General features: G+C 39.0%; 2 protein-coding genes across 3 annotated transcripts in view; one reads left to right on the forward strand and one right to left on the reverse strand.

The window, feature by feature from the left end:
* LOC126457356 (lysine--tRNA ligase) overlaps positions 1-1,121 on the reverse strand; it is an 83,831-nt gene extending 82,710 nt beyond the window's left edge. Inside the window, exon 1 of one of the 2 annotated variants that reach the window (XM_050093588.1) lies at positions 954-1,121. In XM_050093588.1, coding sequence (XP_049949545.1) covers positions 954-988 — 35 coding nt within the window. In that variant the 5' untranslated portion in view covers positions 989-1,121. Of the gene's footprint in view, positions 1-612; positions 872-953 lie in introns of those variants that run through there. The other variant, XM_050093587.1, reaches the window with a different exon arrangement.
* Positions 1,122-1,368: 247 nt separating this feature from the next.
* Positions 1,369-20,323, forward strand: part of LOC126456086 (dynein axonemal assembly factor 6) — a 64,583-nt gene continuing 45,628 nt past the window's right edge. Inside the window, exons 1-2 of the mRNA XM_050091841.1 lie at positions 1,369-1,478; positions 1,525-1,652. Coding sequence (XP_049947798.1) covers positions 1,369-1,478; positions 1,525-1,652 — 238 coding nt within the window. The remainder of the gene's footprint in view (positions 1,479-1,524; positions 1,653-20,323) is intronic.

A 20,323-nucleotide genomic window follows, 5' to 3' on the forward strand; every position in this document is an offset into this window, starting at 1 on the left:
AATAGCTTCCATGTCATGAATGAATGAATGCTACAAACATGAATATATGTCATAGGTGCATCAAAGTCAGGCTATTAACACAACAAACAATATGCCACTAATACTAAAAGCCTTAGTACCTGCACCTAATGGAAAAAAAATTATATTCAATTTTATCTACTCAAAGTTGCTCCTAAAATGTGCTACAGACCTGTTAATTAGTGACAAGTCATTCAGTAATTTAGATATGTTGGGAACTACACAAATTTGGTATGATAAGTTATTTTTATTTTGGATTTATATCTGGTCTTCCAAATAAGCCTAATTTGTTATCCTCTAAAGTGTTGCAATTCATGACAAATATTCATTTTACCATTGGATGTTTTGATTATGACAGGCAACATTAAGGTTGCATCACACGTACAATTCGACTGTTTCACATAATAATCACTACAATGAGATATTTGGAAATCAGGTGATTTTTCTCCAGAACGTGAAATAACACTACTGAATAGAACAGGACCAAACTATAGAGGCAATTCACACATTATGTATCACCGCACCTACTACGAAAGTACTTGCTAGTCCAGTTGGTGGACGGATAGTATTACTATAAAAATGTAACAAACGCACCCTTTCAGATACAACGTACTTGAAGTGCACAGACATCGATGGCGGGAATGGTTTACAATTACTGGTTTACACCGTGTTATTACTGTCGTTACACGGCTAAGCGCCAACATACTAACGGTGAACTACTGCACCGTATGTTTCATTAGCTCATAAGTAACATATCCTAGAAGTAATTGAAAAGTATAACAAGGCATAAGGTTAATTAGTTCTCTTGTGTTTACATCTACATCACTCTGAAACTAAAAATGCAAGACACGTGAAGAGCAATTAACCGCGCACACGTGCACATGCCGTCACACAATCTTTGAGAATTCCATTATTAGAGTGTGAAAAAGTCTTACTTCTTCGATAGTTTCTCACTTCCAGCTTCTGCCATAGCACGTAAATATTGTTCTACAGTTCGTTTAGTGTTCCACAAAGCACAGCCACAAACAACTCCAAGGTATTTAAAACGAGGAAACCCGCCTGTACATGGATACTATACATGGCATCCAATGAAAGAGTGCGATCCGCGTACACCTGAGTGACGTGGGCTATACATTGTTTAAATTAGAACAGAAAACAATCAACAGAAGCTACTGAAATGTTTTGCGAGATATTTTTAAAACTTCGTCAAAATTTAAAAAAAATCGCGCTCTGTAAATCAAGACAAGATTTTGATTCAAGCAGAGCTCCCTGTTAAAGTCTGCGCCCTGATCCTATCGGGGAGCAATGTTTTTGGCTTGTTCGTATTTTTCTTAACTACTTGCTGCAAAAATGATTCTATTTTTACGCTCGTTCCTTATGTTTGTTGTGCGTTGTCTTGACAACGTAAACAAGTTATACCTCAATTTGAAACAACTGAAAGCAAGTGTTAATAAATATCTGTATCTCAGTTTAAATAACGCGTGCTTTTACGTTTCTTGAACGAAGGTTTGCCACTTGCTGTGAAAATATGCTCAGTACGAAGGATGTGAAGAGGCTAGCAGAGTTGCTGAAAACAGAAGATCATGAATCCGACAGCGACGATGACTTACCAAAATCTGGTCTCGCTCGATTAGGTGAGCTGTGACGATGCTTGTAGCCCAAACGCTGCTTTTAATAGCATATGTAATTGCACGTAAAAGTGGTAAATTTAGTGTTTATAATTTTAAGCAATAAACTACTTACAAGGACAGCACACTTACAGATTGCTTCAGACGGGAAATCAGTCTATGACAGTCATGCCAGCCGCGAGACCCTTTGGCCCTTGTGTACGGACCCCTCAGTCCTCCTTTCCAACATCCAAGACTAAACTTGAATGAGGCACTTTCAATTTTCTTATTAAGATTTGTGTAAATAAGGCAAAGAAACACTTTTCATAAACAATTTATTGCCATTAGAATGTTGGCGATTAAGAATTTTCTTAAACGATGCCATTTAGGAAAGAGATTCCTATTAAATATAATTTCTTAGAGATTTCCTTTAACTGAAAACCATTATTGTGTCAGATCCATGAATATGTTAATTAATGTACGTTTCTGACTTGGGATGAAAGTTGCTTTAAGACTGAAATACACTGACAGAAATTGAACTTTTATTGCTTTTATATTTGCGAACTCTTCTATTATTTGCCAAGTATTCAAACTATCTAAGATCTCGTATTGAAACAATAGCCACAGTAGTAAGTCGTTGCTGATGTATTGTTGATCTTAAATGATTTTGTACAATTTTTAATTTTGAAGAGGATTTTTTAGCAAGTGCAACAGTAAATGACAAAGTAAGAAATATTCTTAATCTTATTGCTGTGATAGGAAAAGTTGATATTAAATCCAGTGTAAATGGATATTGCAGAATGGTATGTGGATAACAAGACTAATTTTTTTCTAGAAAATGCAGTTTTAAAGTGTTTTTTATTTCAAATTCCATAGATCCATATTGTGATGAATCACAACGATGTGGAATGAGTCAGGCTTCCATTATTATAGAGATAAAATAAACAAATGTACTGTAACAAAAATATAGAAAACTAATGAAAAATTGAAGTAAAGTTAATAATGAGTAGTCAAAAATAACTCAATGTGTGGTTCAAGTAAACATGACATAAATTACTGAGAGTAACTTAAGGTTGAGAAAAAAGAATATTTATACACTGTCCTTCATAAACCAGGAAGATGAATAACGGTTTGACAATACAAATTTACGAAAACAATCACTGATTAATCTTCAAGTACTCATCAAGAGAGCAGAATGGCTTACATATAAGGTAATTTCTTAATTTAGATTTGAATGTAGGTGGAGCATTAATGTGGATTTTAATATTCGATGGAAGAGAACTGAAAACATTCGTTGCAGACTAGTGAACAACGTTTTGTGTCTGAACTAGATGCAAGATCCCTATGTAAATCATTTTAGACTTTGTATTGTGGTCATGGTATGCACTATTAAATGTAAAAAGAGAGTTGTTATTAGTGACAAAAATCGTCAAAGATAATGAGTATTGAGACATGGTGGTTAATATTTGGAGCTTATGGAACAGGTTTCTAAAAGAATATCTTGGGCGAATGCCACTCAAGATTCTAACCGCTCTCTTTTATGCAATAAAAATTTCTTTTTAGCTAAAGATTGATTACCACAAAAAATTATACCATATGACATGATAGAGTAAAAACCAAAGAAGCACCTTTGATATAATTCATATTACCAACACCAGCAATTACACATATGGAATAAATTATCACACTGTGTCTTTTTTGAATATCTAGAATGTGTTCAGACCAATTTTACATGCCATCAGTTAGAGTATTCATGAGTTTGACAATTCACAATATAATATATTTTGGTTATTCCAGTTCAAGTGATTTTTTTATTTTCTTTTTGAGATGCTCAAAACTGCATATATTGAGTTTTTTTTCCAATATCTAGTGCTAATCCATCAAACTTAAACCACTGTAAGGTGTTTACAAGTATAGTTTTATGTTTTCCACCAATTGTTTGGCTTTGAAGCGGAATAGTGCCATTAGCAAAAAGACTAAATTTTCTCTCGGTGTTTGTATGAAGGGGAAGATAGTTGATGAAGATAAGAAACAATAAAAGTCCCAAAATGGATCCTTGTGGCATTCCACACTTTGAAGCGACCCAGCCAAATGAAATGGGACCGCTATCTTTACCATTAAGTATCACCTGTTGCTTTATATTGTGTAGATATAATGTAATCCATCTACCAGTGATACCATTCAAAGTATAAAAATCAGTCATCCTTAAGAGAATGTTGTTATTTACATAGTCAAAGGCCTTTGACAAGTCACAGAAAAGTCCAATAGGTGACATTTTGTTATTTATTGATTCAAAAATTTCATTTGTGAGAGAGAAAGAAGCCTGCTCTGTTGATCTGCTTTTTGGGAACCAAATTGTGTTTTGCACAGGATGTTGTGAATCAGTTTCTCAAATATTTTCGAGAAACAACTCATCAGAGATCTTGGGCAGTAGGTGTATAAATTAATTTTGTCACCCTTCTTTAAAAGTGGTTTTATTATAGCAAATTGTAAGCAATTTGGAACAGCTTCTTGCTACAACCATACATTGAAAATATTACACAAGACTTGATAAATATAATAATTACAGTGCTTCATTTTTGTATAAATCAATACTGTAAATGTCAGTTTAAGTTTCACATGTACATTGAGATGACATAAGTCATGGGATAGTGATATGCACATATACAGATGGTGGCAGTATTACCTAAACAAGATTTAAAAGGGCAGTGCGTTGGAGGAGCTGTCATTTGCACTCAGGTGATTCATGTGAAAGATGTCCAACGTGATTTTTGCTGCGTGACAGAAATTAACGTCAGAATGGTAGCTGGAGCTAGATGCATGCAATACACCATTTCAGAAATTTTAGAGAATTCAGTATTCTGAGATTCACAGGGTCACAAGTGTGCCTATAATACCAAATTTCAGGCATTACCTCCCACCAAGAACGACACAGTGTCTAACAGCCTTGACTTAACATCTGAGAGCAGCAGCATTTGTGTAGAGTTGTCAGTTATAACAGATATGCAACACTGCTTGACATAACAGTAGAGATCAATGTGGAATGTATGACGGACATATCCATTAGCAAAGTGCAGTGAAATGAGCTATGGCAGCAGATGACTGATGTGAATGCCTTTGCTAATAGTACGATACCTACAGCAGCATCTCTCCTGGGCTCTTGACCATATTGGTCGACCTTGACGACTGGAAAACTGTGGCCAGGTCAGTTGAGCCCTGATTTCAGTTAGTAAGTGCTCATGGCAAGGTTAGAGTGTGGCAGAGATCCCACAATGCTATGGATGCAGGATGTCAACAAGGTACTGTGCAAGCTGGTTGTGGCTCCATAATGATATGGATTGTGTTTACAAGGAATGGATTGGGTCCTCTGGTCCAGCTGAACCGATCATTGTCTATAAATGAATACGTTTGGATACTTGCAGACCATTTGCAGCCATTCATGTTCCCATACCCCCAATAGAATTTTTGTGGGTGCCAATGCATCATATCATTGGGCCACAATTGTTTGCGATTGGATTGAAGAACATTCTTGACAATTCGAGAGAGATATTTGGCCACCCAAATAGTTTGACATGAATCTGACAAACATTGTTTGAGCATAATTGAAATGTCAGTTTGTGCACAAAATCCTGCACTGGCAACACTTTTGCAATTATGGTCAGCTGTAGAGGCATCATGGCTCAATGTTTCTGGAGGGGACTTCCAAAGACTTGTGGAGTCCATGCTATGTGGAGATGCTGCAATATGCTGGCCATATTAGGAAGTATCCCAAGACTTTCGTCATCTTAGCGTAAATCTTTAAGGTTTCATTAATTCATTTCTAGAGTACCTAAATGCTGTACTACTGAAAAAGTAAAAAACATCATCAAAAAGTTTTGTCCTCAAATCTATTTGTCAAGGAATTTAATGTCTGATCTAGAAGCTGAAAAAAATCTCGACTTCATAATTGATTTTGGGGTGTAATAAAATTTTGTTATGATGTTCTTACTGAAATTGTGTTGGTTTTTTCCTTGGGGGGCCTATATTTACTGGAAGGTAATCTGCTTCAGCATTTAGTTTATATGTGACTTTGGCAGCTCCCAGACCATTTGAAAAATTTCATCTATGCGATTTTCTGTGAACTTATTAATTAAACTTTTTACCAAGTTTATGTATATGTAAGTATTAACAGTTAGACTTTGTAACATTTTACATAAAGAATTTTACATAATTCTTTCAAAACATCGAACCAGCTTAGAAAAGAGGAAATAAATTTATAATTCTGAATTTTTAAAGCAAATGAATGCATTTTGTGAGTTGTGATGCAGCCCAACGAGGAGAATTTTCTGATATTTCTGGCACAGTATGAAATATTTTTTCAGTGTCATACCATAATGGTTTGACTGTTTTAATTGTTATGGACCATTGTGTACCTCTTAGTGCTTTTAATTTTAACTATGGTAAATATTTGCAGATGATTGACCAGTTAAATATACATGATACTAACAAAATATAAATTTTTTGAAGTGCATTGAAGAAATTGCTCGCTATGTGAGAAATATTTGCTGCATCATTTACTACTATGAGCTAAACATGGAATTTAAAATGCGTGTTAATTAATATCCAAATTTTTTTCTGAAATCTGTTATGGTTTTCACTTATGTTTGAGCAACTGTTATGACCTTTCCTGTACAAATTTTCAAGATAAAGGCTTAATTGTGACAGTTCAAAACAAAATTTAATAAACCCTCTCCAGTTGAACTGATGGTCAGACAAAAACCAATGAAGTGTTCACATATCTCTACTTCTTTATTTGTGTAATTTAGACAAACATACGTAAGTATACAGAATGAGATTTTCACTCTGTAGCTGAGTGTGCGCTGACATGAAACTTCCTGGCAGATTAAATCTGTGTGCCCGACCGAGACTCGAACTCGGGACCTTTGCAGACTCGAACTCGGGACCTTTGCCTATGTGCGGGCAAGTGCTCTACCATCTGAGCTACTGAAGCACGACTCACGCCTGGTACTCACAGCCTTAATTCTGCCAGTATCTCGTCTCCTACCTTCTAAACTTTACAGAAGTTCTCCAGCAAAGGCCCCGAGTTCGAGTCTTGGTCGGGCACACAGTTTTAATCTGCTAGGAAGTTTCATATCAGTGCACACTCCGCTGCAGAGTGAAAATCTCATTCTGGAAACATCCCCCAGCCTGTGGCTAAGCCATGTCTCCGCAATATCCTTTCTTTCAGGAGTGCTAGTTCTGCAAGGTTCGCAGGAGAGCTTATGTAAAGTTTGGAATGTAGGGGACGAGATACTGGCAGAATTAAGGCTGTGAGTACCGGGCGTGAGTCGTGCTTCGGTAGCTGAGATGGTAGAGCACTTGCCCGCGAAAGGCAAAGGTCCCGAGTTCGAGTCTCGGTCGAGCACACAGTTTTAATCTGCCAGGAAGTTTCATACCTAAGTATAATTGTTGTTTGTTCCACGTGGCTTGTGTGCAATGTATTATGATGGGAAAAAATTTTGATTCCCTGACGTTGTTCAAAATACACACATCAAAAGAAGTTGAAGCTGAAGACAGGGCATTGACTGCACGTGTTGTATCACAGACACAGTCCCTTTGACTGTTCAGAGATGTCACTAAACCCGCCAAAAGATTTAAACAATCATGCATGTGCAGCACCTATTAGATGGAGGGGGTCGGAGGTACACGGCTCGTGTTGTCTGTAGTTCAACCATGCCTAGATGGTCAATAGCATGGTTCGATCGCGTCCACATTGCTACATTGTGCCACGAAGAGCTCTCAACAAGGGAAGTGTCCAGGTGTCTTGGAGGGAACCAAAGTGATGTTCTTCAGACATGGACGAGATACAGAGAGACAGGAACTGTCGATGACATGCATCATTCAGGCCGCCCAAGGGCTACTGCTGCAGTGGGTGATTGCTACCTACGTATTATGGTTTGGAGGAACCCTGACAGCAACTCCACCACGTTGAACAATGCTTTTCGTTCAGCCACAGGACGTAGTGTTACGACTCAAACTGCACGCAATAGGCTGTATGATGCGCAACTTCACTACCTACGTCCATAGCGAGGTCCATCTTTGCAACCACGATACCATGCAGTGCCGTACAGATGGGCCCAACAACAGGATGAATGGACTGCTCAGGATTGGTATCACATTCTGTTCACCGATGAGTGTCGCATATGCCTTCAAACAGACAATCGTCAGAAACGTGTTTGAAGACAACCCAGTCAGGCAGAACGCCTTAGACACATTGCCCAGCGATTGCAGCAAGGTGGAGGTTTCTTGCTGTTTTGGCGTGGCGTTCCTTGCTTTTTTAGGGTGGGCTGACGTACTCCGCTGGTGGTCATGGAAGACGCCATAACTGCTGTATGATACGTGAATGCCATCCTCCGACCATTAGTGCAACCTTATCAGCAGCATATTGCCGAGACTTTCGTCTTCATGGACGACAATTCGCACTCCCGTCATGCACATCTTGTGAATGACGTCTTTCAGGATAACGACATCGCTCGACTAGAGTGGCCAACATGTCCTCCAGACATGGACCCTGTCGAACATGCCTGGGCTGTATTGAAAAGGGCTGTTTATGAACGACGTGACCCACCAACCACTCTGAGGGATCTACGCCAAATCGCCATTGAGGTGTGGGACAATCTAGACAGACAGTGCCTTGATGAACTTGTGGATAGTATGCCACGATGAATACAGGCTTGCATCAATGCAAGAGGGTGTTGCTACTGAGTATTAGAGGTACTGGCGTGTACAGCAATCTGGACCACCACCTCTGAAGGTCTCGCTGTATGGTGGTACAACATTCAATGTGTGAATTTCGTGAGCAGTAGAAAGGGTGGAAATGATGTTTATGTTTATGTCTATTCCAATTTTCAGTACAGGTTCCAGAACTCTTGGAATTGAGGTGATGCAAAACTTTTTTTGATTTGTGTATAATTTTTTATTGTCCTATTGAGGAAATCAATAATTTCTTTTTGCATATGATCTCCTAAATAGTGTGTCATACTCAACTAACATGAATCAGATCTTGATCATTTCTCTAAACATGTTCTTACGTAACTGAATAAAATGATGATTTCACATACACTGCTTTTAGAAAACTTCAGTTATAATGTTCAGAGATTTCCTTTTACGAAGCCTAAGAAGCCAGATATTGGTGTCATAAAAACTTGATGACAGCAATAATCTTTCCTAATACATTTCAACACTGTTTGTTTCTGACTCTTCTAGTCTCAGTTTCTTCTGACTTACAGTACACATTATTCAATTGCATCCATGACTTCTCATTTTCATTGTCACTGATCTCATGTTTTTCGGAGTTAAAGATAAATGTTATCCATCTGAAAAGCCATTCAAATCAAACAGTCTACTTATGAAACATTTTACATCAGAAACAATAAACTTAATCATCTGAAAAAGAGTAAAGAAGCCAGTTTCTATTACGTTTTTCACAGAAGGATTTATATAACAGTAAATGCCAACAAATTTTCTTCTATCATCATTAATGCTAAAACTGTGATTTTTCACCTGAAGAGGACTATGTGTAACTGAAATATTGAGAAAATCACTATTAATACTAGCAGGCCACAACCTTGGGGTCATCAGTAAATTGTCAAATTACTACAAATTGCTTGAAGATTCCCCAGAAGTGCCCTCACTTGTATCACTGTTATCATTAAGAGCATCTGAAAGATGGGACTATCTTTTTGTCCCTATCCACTTCCATATGTTTGGATCCTGATGTCGGGAATGTGACACAGCCAAGAATTTCCTGAAATCTTTTATCAGACTTGCTTAAAACTTTCACAGTAGAACAGGTCAGTTTTTCTTTCTGTTTTTCCCTTTCTCATGTTTGTTGGTAAAACTGAGATAGTGAAAGTTTTTTGTCTTTTGTTGTTCCTGAAAGAATTATTTAGTGATTGGATTAGATTAGATTCTGTTTTCGTTCCGTAGACCCAAAAATGAGATGATTCTCATGGGTGTGGAACATGTCGAATTTTACTGTCTTCGCAAAATTGGTTACATTGAAATGTATTCTGCGATGTTCACTTGTGGTGGCTCATGAGTGAGGTGCAGGTGCAATGTAGTAAATGGCAGTTGCGCTGTCTACACTGTTCATTGACTAAGCATATGTCACAACATGTACTGAAAAAAAACTGCCTCTACTTACCTGTGGTACCTAATTACATACATGCATCTAGTAAAGCTGCCTGTATGACCCTTGCCTAAGTCCTTGCCTCCTCTTTCGCCAAAGCTGCTACAGGATATTTTGTATTGGCTCTGGAAGGAAATTTGCCCATACGTCTTGTGGTAAACTGTTTACTATTCATTCGTCGTATCTCAGCTGTAAACAGAAAAACTTTGAGCAAGGACGACTAGCTGAGAATAAGAGGAAGCGTAGCTGGAAATTATATGATAGGACAGTTATGTTCTGGACTGTGATATGTTTTATGCTGGATTCAAACTAAAACTTGTGCTACTCTGGAACATCAACTAACTACCATGAACATGCTTGTGATAGTTGTTTGTGTAAGAAACCTTTTGGATTATTTATAAATTCAGTAATAAATTGTATACAGTGAACTGTGATGTCTCTCTACCATCATTCCACAAGGGAAGTCCCAAGTACTTCTTACTTTATGTACACTCCTGGAAATGGAAAAAAGAACACATTGACACCGGTGTGTCAGACCCACCATACTTGCTCCGGACACTGCGAGAGGGCTGTACAAGCAATGATCACACGCACGGCACAGCAGACACACCAGGAACCGCGGTGTTGGCCGTCGAATGGCGCTAGCTGCGCAGCATTTGTGCACCGCCGCCGTCAGTGTCAGCCAGTTTGCCGTGGCATACGGAGCTCCATCGCAGTCTTTAACACTGGTAGCATGCCGCGACAGTGTGGACGTGAACCGTATGTGCAGTTGACGGACTTTGAGCGAGGGCGTATAGTGGGCATGCGGGAGGCCGGGTGGACGTACCGCCGAATTGCTCAACACGTGGGGCGTGAGGTCTCCACAGTACATCGATGTTGTCGCCAGTGGTCGGCGGAAGGTGCACGTGCCCGTCGACCTGGGACCGGACCGCAGCGACGCATGGATGCACGCCAAGACCGTAGGATCCTACGCAGTGCCGTAGGGGACCGCACCGCCACTTCCCAGCAAATTAGGGACACTGTTGCTCCTGGGGTATCGGCGAGGACCATTCGCAACCGTCTCCATGAAGCTGGGCTACGGTCCCGCACACCGTTAGGCCGTCTTCCACTCACGCCCCAACATCGTGCAGCCCGCCTCCAGTGGTGTCGCGACAGGTGTGAATGGAGGGACGAATGGAGACGTGTCGTCTTCAGCGATGAGAGTCGCTTCTGCCTTGGTGCCAATGATGGTCGTATGCGTGTTTGGCGCCGTGCAGGTGAGCGCCACAATCAGGACTGCATACGACCGAGGCACACAGGGCCAACACCCAGCATCATGGTGTGGGGAGCGATCTCCTACACTGGCCGTACACCACTGGTGATCGTCGAGGGGACACTGAATAGTGCACGGTACATCCAAACCGTCATCGAACCCATCGTTCTACCATTCCTAGACCGGCAAGGGAACTTGCTGTTCCAACAGGACAATGCACGTCCGCATGTATCCCGTGCCACCCAACGTCCTCTAGAAGGTGTAAGTCAACTACCCTGGCCAGCAAGATCTCCGGATCTGTCCCCCATTGAGCATGTTTGGGACTGGATGAAGCGTCGTCTCACGCGGTCTGCACGTCCAGCACGAACGCTGGTCCAACTGAGGCGCCAGGTGGAAATGGCATGACAAGCCGTTCCACAGGACTACATCCAGCATCTCTACGATCGTCTCCATGGGAGAATAGCAGCCTGCATTGCTGTGAAAGGTGGATATACACTGTACTAGTGCCGACATTGTGCATGCTCTGTTGCCTGTGTCTATATGCCTGTGGTTCTGTCAGTGTGATCATGTGATGTATCTGACCCCAGGAATGTGTCAATAAAGTTTCCCCTTCCTGGGACAATGAATTCACGGTGTTCTTATTTCAATTTCCAGGAGTGTATTTAAGTTGGAAGAAAACACAAGTGCAGTGCTGGGGTTGCGATAATGAAATTGGTGTGGGAGAGAAAGGTTCGGTCAAACTCAAATAAGCTGAGAAGAGAAAGCGATATAAAACGTCATTCAGATTCACTGAAGTACAGCGGTAGTCAGTTACCTGTTCTCAGTGAATCCTGCACAGTGATTAACTTTTAGCAAGAATACCTCTTCCTCTACCATTGTGCAATTCAGAACTTCACAATAGCTGTAAAAGCCATATCTAGAGCTACTTTCAATGAAAAAGTACTATTTTAAATTTAAATTTATTTTGCACTTAGCTCCCAATAATAAAATTATTGAAATTTGTAGTACAATGATTTAAACCTTCAGAAACATTGGATAGTCAAACTAATATTTTAATACTTTTTCCTTCATCACTTTAACAGTCTGCTACTAAGTAGAGTTCACATGAATAAGTCAGTATTGAAGTAAAGGTTAAAATCACGAATTCTACCAAAACTCAGAATACATTAATTTCAAATTGTAACATATATGACTATATATGGACAGATGAAAGTATATGTGAGTGTGTGTGTGTGCATTTGTGTGTGTGTGTGTGTGTGTGTGTGTGTGTGTGTGTGTGTGTGTGTGTGTGTGGAGAAACTCTGGTTTGATAGATACAATAAATAAGCATACATTGTCATGTTTCACTGCTAAAAATCTCGACTTGAATTGTGTTGGGTATCCATGAGAATTTGATGTGTTGTTGAAATTTGGGTGTATTCTCGACAGTCGAAATTATTGCGGATTTTGGTAATCGCATGTATAGAGAATGTGAATTCTCAAGGTTCAGTCCAATAGAGTGGACTTCATGCATGTGCAGAATTCTCTGATGCCTGCTACGGAGGGCGGTAGTCAGACAGACAGTGGCTGGGGCTCCGTATTCTAGTTGTTGAATGAGGCTTGTACTGAGTTTGTCAACCAAAGGGCAGTAGTTCAGATGAGTATGAGCTTCTGCTTTTCTCTGTACTTGCTTTGAGGAAAAGTTGAAACTGAATGCATGAAATTAACTAGGAATGACAACACCATGCCAATTTAAGTTTCTCTGCAAAGTGCTTTGGCCATGTGAAGACTGTTTATTCAGTTATTTGTGAATATCTTGAGAGCAGTTCCAAATAATTCGCAACCTTGTTGAACTCTTTATCAGGAAAATTAAAGCGAACTGAAAGTGCCTTGGATCATGATCAAGACGATAATGTGGCTGTGGTTAGCATCTTATTTACTAGAACTGTCATTCATTTTGTGACTTATTTAAAATATAGGTCTTTGTTCTTAATATCATGATATATGTTTACTTGCAGAATGAACAGGAAAAGATTACACTATAACTTGCAAAAACAACAATTATTACATTAAGAAATGTCTTTGAAATGCTGAGTTGCTGATTCATGAACTTGTTTCACACAAGAAAATTCCACATGCACTAAATTGAGTTTGATCACCCTACAACATTATTTCTGTGCTGTAATTTCACTGAACTCTGTGATATAATTATGTAACAATGCGAGCTCTGCATCTTCAAGCAACTATACAATTGCATTTTTTTTAAAAAAAGCAACTGTCATGCTTTAAATGCATGAATGAGCCCAAAAACAAATTGGCTCTATAATCGAGATGTGACATTTGTGTTGTGTTACATTCTTTGTTCTATAGATCGCTCAAATTGCAACTATGAGGGCTTGTTGAAAAGTACTATCTCTGAATTTTTAATGTGAAAGCTCTTGAAAGTTTTTCAAATAAAACAAACATTAATAACATTTTATATCTTTATTTTTCGTGTCTACATACCTATTTCTCAACATAGTCACCCTGGTGATAAAAACATTTCTTCCAAAGAGAGACAGTTCGTTGATACCATCACTGTAGAGTGTTTGACATTGTTGATGGGGTCACAGCCTCACTTCTGCTCGCACTGCTTCATCACAATCAGAGTGAAGTGCTCGAATGTTTTCTTTAAGTTTTGAAAGCAAGTGAAAATCAGATGGAGCTAGATCAGGACTCTGTGGAGGATGATCGATGACAGGGAATTCAAGGCATTGGATTGTTGCATCTGTTGCAGCGCTTGTGTGTGGTGTGGTATTGTCATGCTGAAGGAGAGCGGGCTCCCTATGTGGATGAACCCTTCGAATTGTAAACTCGATTACAGCACACTGTTTTTTAGTCACTGACATACTGTAGTTACGCTACACACCACCATTCTACACGCTGCAACTCGGAGCTCCTGGCAGCAGAGGGCTGCAAATATGTAAATAAGAAAAATATAGATGTAGGATGTTGATAACGTTTGTTTAATTTAAAAAATCTTATGTGTTTTCGCATAACAAATTCGAAAGCATGGCCTCATAGTCTTTGTTCACTCCTTTTTGTATTGGATAATTTACCAAAAGATTAAATTTCCACATATCTCTCTTCAATTTGCATTCTATTATGCCACATTTTTGTAGATGTGTATGATACAAAAATAATTTTATGTTCTAAATCCAAGGGCCTCTCTGTTGAAATTATTAATATTAGTAATAATGCTGTGTGACTCAAGAGCCTAGCACAGATGGAGTAACCCTAGCAGGACAAGGGGACTTATACTTCAGTGCGTAGTCTGAACGATGGTCATGCCTGATGTATTCATATCTCCAAGAGGTGAAGGGTAGATTCAAAGGTTAACTGAAAAATTTTCATGGTCTGACCAGTATCTGACCTCACAATGTTTGGGTTTCCATTCAAGTTGTTTAGCTATTAGATCGCCATGCTTGGACTCTTCCCCATGTAGCAAAAATGCGCGGCTTGTACAATGCAGAAATTAACAAGCTGTCTGCTGCTAGCCATGTAAAAGAGCACATTAACGCAGCCTTCTGTTTGACCTAACCGATGTGGGATGCAACATAATACAGTGTCCAAGGGATTTGTACATGGGGCCACCCACTGAAGCAGCAAATTGTCACAATGAATGCAATTTTGGTTCTATTGTTAAGAGTAGTGAACTGCAACAACTCCATTAAAATTGTCGACTCACCAATTGATTTCTTTGTTATTATGAAGAGGAAATTCTCTAATAGTTGGAAATAACCTCCTTTAACTGTCGATATAGCTGACTATTCAAGTATTTTATTATTTATACTTATTTCAAAAAATAGACTATAGTCGGTAGAACCATTCATTTAAAACAGAGTTCATGTTAAATTAAACAAAACTAGTGAGATCATAAGGATGACAGATTTTATGTTAATTTTCCCTGCTTACATTACATTTTGATACAACCCAATGGATTATAATTATTGAAGCACTAAGCACATTTAAGTGATCCCTTCCCCATTCTGCTAGAGTTCACGCAGGATAGCACAGCCAGTAGATGCATAGATGATAGGGCATGTGTGAGAAGAGCAATTGTGGTGGGGATTATGGGCAGGCGCTGTAGGGAAATGTCAGGCGCTAGAGGGGAAGTGTCATTCTAAACTGAAGCTTACACTCACTTTTTTTTATAAATGTGAAGTGAAGCCCTCCATGCCCACACTTGCATGTGACCCATGGGAGTGCAAATTCGGCCTCCCACTCTTTTCTCCGCCATGATGAATCTCGAGCTGTGACGTCACCTGGCAGCTACTGCAGTTTACAACGGTGTCCCTCGGTGTTTCTATCGAAGGCGTGCATGTGAGTTCGTGTTACATGTTAGTTTGTGTGTATTTCTTGTCCTGCCGAGTGTTCAGTTGGAAAGGAATTTGAGTTTTGTAGCTTCGTTTTTGGAATTACGTCTACAAATACGTCGTGTTGTGCAGTTGCTGAATGTACTAATAGCAGATGTAAGACTGAAGGCGTAATTTATCATCGTTTTACAAAAAATGTTGAACTACAGTGTAAATGGATTGCTCGTTGTAAACGAGAGGACATAATTAATGTTAATGTTAATGTTAATAATGCAAGAGTTTGTTCTGAACATTTTTGTGAAAGCGATTACAAACGAGACTTGCAGAATGAATTGTTAGGTCTACCTACACGGAAACTGCTACAGGATAATGCTGTTCTGTCTCTAAAAATACCAAACTGGCACGGAAATGTATTCGAAGTTCCTGGTCCCAGCACCGCGAATGTTACCGGTAGCATTCTAACAGAGAGAGAACGTCGCTGTGACACTAGACAAGTAAAAAAAAAAAAGAGCTCTCTCAACGCTGAAAACTTTATCTCCCAAGAAAACTAAGCTGGACAAATCCAACAACACATACGTTTTTACTGGTCCGCTAATTTCGCTTAAAGACCAGGAAATTCAAGAACTAAAGAAACAATTGGTTAGTTTAAAGATTAAAAATGTTCGAGAGGAACAAAGAATTAAATTCATGAAAGAAATTATAAAGCAAGCTACATCAATAAAACGTAATGTGCCTCACACTAAGAAGCACAAATGTGTATGCTCGGATGTGAGAAGTACACTTTCTCAGTGTTTCACACCAGGACAAATTCGTTGTCAAAGAAGAGCAAGAAAGTAAAGTGGTGCTCAGAGGACATTGCAAATCCTCTAAAGCATATGCGTATCTGAGGAGGAAGAATTATCTTTTTCCCTGCTGGTCAACACTCCAGACGTGGACGAAACAGTTAAAGTGCCGACCAGGTATTCTGAAACCAGTTTTGGAGTTCATTAAAGGTAGGTCAGAAATTTTCACATCATTAGAGGCGATTGTTGTCCTAAGCTTTGACGAGATGAGCATTGACGGTCGTGTGACTTACGATTCGTCCGACGATGTAGCACTCGGACCACACAACAATGTCCAAGTCGACATGGTTCGCAGCTTGTTTTCAAAGTGGAAGCAGCCAGTGTATTATGACTCTGATGTTGCAATGTCAAGTGATTTGTTGCAGAATATCATAAAAGAAGTTGAAACAGCAGGAATCCGTATCGTAGCTGTTATGTGTGACATGGGACCAAAAAATATGAATGTGTGGAAGCAACTTGGTGTGTCTACATCCAAGACATTCTTTTCAAACCCTGTTGATCATAGCAGAAAAGTCTGGGTTATTTTTGATGTTCCACATTTGCTTAAGTTATTAAGAAATCATTTTCTTGATGACGGAATCATTTTGCCTGATGGTACTGTGATTACTAAAATGGTTATAGAAGATCTTCTTCGACATCAGAAAGGCGATCTTTCGATCAATCACCACATATCGGAGGTTCATCTTAACGTCGCACTGCCCAAGCGGTGAGATATGTTCTGCATAAAGATCGCAAAGGAAGCTTCATTGAGCTCGTGAACGATGTTTTCGATGTGCTGAATTCGAGATACCCTCAAGGTGAGAAAGCTCCCCTTAGAAGTGGTTACGGGTTTAATATCAGAAGTCAGGAAAACTCTCTAAAAAGATTTCTTGGAATGTGTTCTAATATGCGAGTAGGAAAAAGAACCAGTCTTCTCCCGTTTCAGAAGGGATTCATTATATCAATAAATTCACTTTTTGGACTTTACAATGATATGAAAAATTCCGGAGCTACTTATATATTGACAGCCAGACTTAAACAAGATTGTCTGGAAAATTTCTTTTCCTGAATCCGTGGCCTTGGTATCTTCTACGTCAATCCCACACCTTTCGAGGTGAAAAACAGAATTCGTTTATTGATACTGACTGGAATTGCAAGTGAAATACCTTTGTCTTCTGGTGCTTCGACTTCAGAAGACAGAAATGAGAATTCTGCTTCTGAAAACTACCTGACACCTGCTGATGAAACTGAAGAAGATTTTGCACGTTTTCTCTCGAGTGATAAATCATTTGACGTTGCTACAGATGACGAAAACTTGCTCTTAGATTTCGAGCTCTGTGATTCAGTGTGTACCAGTGAAGAACTGAATGATGATGCTTTAAAATATCTAGCAGGATGCACAGCATTCAAGTGCAAAAACGTTGACAGTTCTTTGGGAAATACAGCAGGGCAGTGTGTTGTTGATACAGAATTAAGTCTGAAGCAAGACTGGATTACTATTATTTCAAAAGGGGGCCTCATTTCTCCCTCTACTGCCTGTTTTGCTAAAATACGTGGGCTAGAAATTATATTTGCTGCTTTTCATGCATCAAATATTTCTCATTGTAGTTGAGTGATGGCAACCTTAGCAGATCATATATGTGCGAAATTTCCCGAACTTAATAGCAAAATAGTTCAATTATATGTCAGAACAACAACTTTTATACGGATTAGGCATTTACACAAAAGCGCCAAAATTGATGCAATGGAACGGAATTCGACAAGGAAGAATCGGCTCTGGTCAGCGTCGCCTTCAGCATCTTCAACATAGCTTCTGCATCATCTTTGTGAGGCAAGTTTGGAGGTTACTATCTTTTTATTTACATCAACATGTGTAAAATAGGCAGTACCCAATTGTAAACATTTACCATAGTCACATGCCTAAAACGCGAGCATGAATGCGGATGCGAACAACGGCCACTAGTTTTGCATGGCGATATTTCATCATTGCTACTAATATTTAACGCATTTCTTTCGGAAACCTTGTATATAATATTAACATGAAGTATGTTCAACCCTGTGAGTGCGAAACTTTAAATTATATGAGAAGAGAAGAGAGGTGAAAACAATTATTTTGCAATCTCCCGTACTCTACAAACGGAGAGTTCTGCCGTCTGGCTGCCGAGTGACGTAACAAGCCGCTGACCAATGAGAGGGCACTAAGCCAATCTGGCATACCTTTTTTGTTCTATATTCCTTGATGTGACCATTTAAAATGATCTGCACCTCTGCTCTTGCTAGTAACTAAAAACAATTCCGCTGAAAATGCAACAAAATCAGCGATTTATTTTCCTTTGGCTTGTTAACCATTTGTAACTTTTAGAGACCTGTCATGAGTGACCAAGTTCTCTTTTTGCCATGTTAAAATTTTCTTGTTTTGCAAAAACACAGCAGAGTTTACACAGTGTCACTGTACTAGCATGTTTTGCAGAGACAATTGTGAGAGCATTGTGAAACAGTGGTTTATTAAGTGAGGAAAAGTAAGGCCAGTAGCTTATGGAAAAACGCATTTCTGGTACAAAAATAAACGTATAATATCTTCACTTACGTTGTTGCAAAACTCATATCATTTCCAATTTCAGCAGCTATCGATAGCCCTTAAAAATTACAGTCTTTCATCAAAAAAATTGGTAGTTAGTGGAATAACACAGTAGATAATAAAGTTTTGCATAATAAACGAATGGAAAACTCTTTGCATACTATCATTTGTGAAAATTTCTTTTCGTTATCTCAAACGGTTAACGAACTGTGGCTCTATCCATGGCGTTCGCGATCGCAAATGAGTGTGCTACATCATATCAATTTCCTCGAGGTTGGTGGCAGTTAGAGACCTCCACCAAAGTCTATAGAAAAATTCAGTATGCTAGCTAAATTTAATACGCAGCAGCTTATCATGTAATATGCCCTAAACACAAAATCATAGCGATCCCTAGTTTCTGTTGCAAAACTCTTTTGAATTTCGCGCATTGTCTTACTTCTGTGCAAATACCACAATAACTGTGATCATTAATGAAATGATGGGCACTTTATCATTAAGCTGACATGTAAAGCTACAAATAACGCAATTTTTTTTTTACTCAACAGTATATGTAAAATCGTTTGAGAAAGACTGCAGGATGTGCGCCTCGATTCTCTCATCGTCGACCACCCGAAAGGGGGCAAACACTGTCAGGCTCCTCTTCTGAACAAAACGAATAAACTGGCGCAGCACTTTGGATGAAAACTGGTCACTCTGTTTTGGGCACCATATCCTGTGCAGACTCTGCCACTCTATTATTACAAGAGCTAATAAAATTAAGGTAGTCAACGATCAATGGACACATTCTGTACACTGGGCGAGTTCATTCTTTTGTTCATAGTCACCTTAATTAGCTTTAATTTTCGAACAGTACTTCCCCTGGAGTGCAGGGACAGTCAGCTCTCAGCGTAACCCTCACAGAGTACTGCTGTTTCATCACTGGTGAAGTCATCTGTATAGTTACCAGCCAGTTTCTTTTCCATGACCTGCTCACGTTGTAACACAAAATAAAGTACTGTAGCATAGAAGAAAGTGAATATTTCATTTATTTAATTTTTGAATGAATTAGAATTTAGCAGTGGCTTTTATTACAGAACTAGCTCTCCTCTATAGTCGTATAGAGCATTTCCCTAATGGCCATGCAAACTAAGTAAGCGGTGCATCTACATAACCAACACTTCAACAAACCTAACAAGAAAATCAGTTATGTACTCGAGTCATGAAGGGGTAGCAAACAGAGAAACACACTACACATTTCATCAACTCTCTGTTAGAAACAGCTAATCTGTGAGATTATTACTATTATTTGTGATTGTGTGTGAAACTATTGTTTCGTGAGAAAGGGGTTGATTGGTCATATAGTAGCCTCACTGTTGGTGATTCTTGAACTCCCATAAATTTTTTCGTTGTTTCTTTATTACACATGGTATCTACAATTGTTTCTCTACATATATTTCAGCCTTAAACACAATGTATGAACATTATTATTTTACAAAGTATCTGAGACAACTTGAACTATTGAACATAAAATCTGTGAGATGAATTGCACCCATAATGACCTTGT

This window comes from Schistocerca serialis, chromosome 2, assembly GCF_023864345.2.
Source record: "Schistocerca serialis cubense isolate TAMUIC-IGC-003099 chromosome 2, iqSchSeri2.2, whole genome shotgun sequence".
NCBI classification, from domain to species: domain Eukaryota; kingdom Metazoa; phylum Arthropoda; class Insecta; order Orthoptera; family Acrididae; genus Schistocerca; species Schistocerca serialis.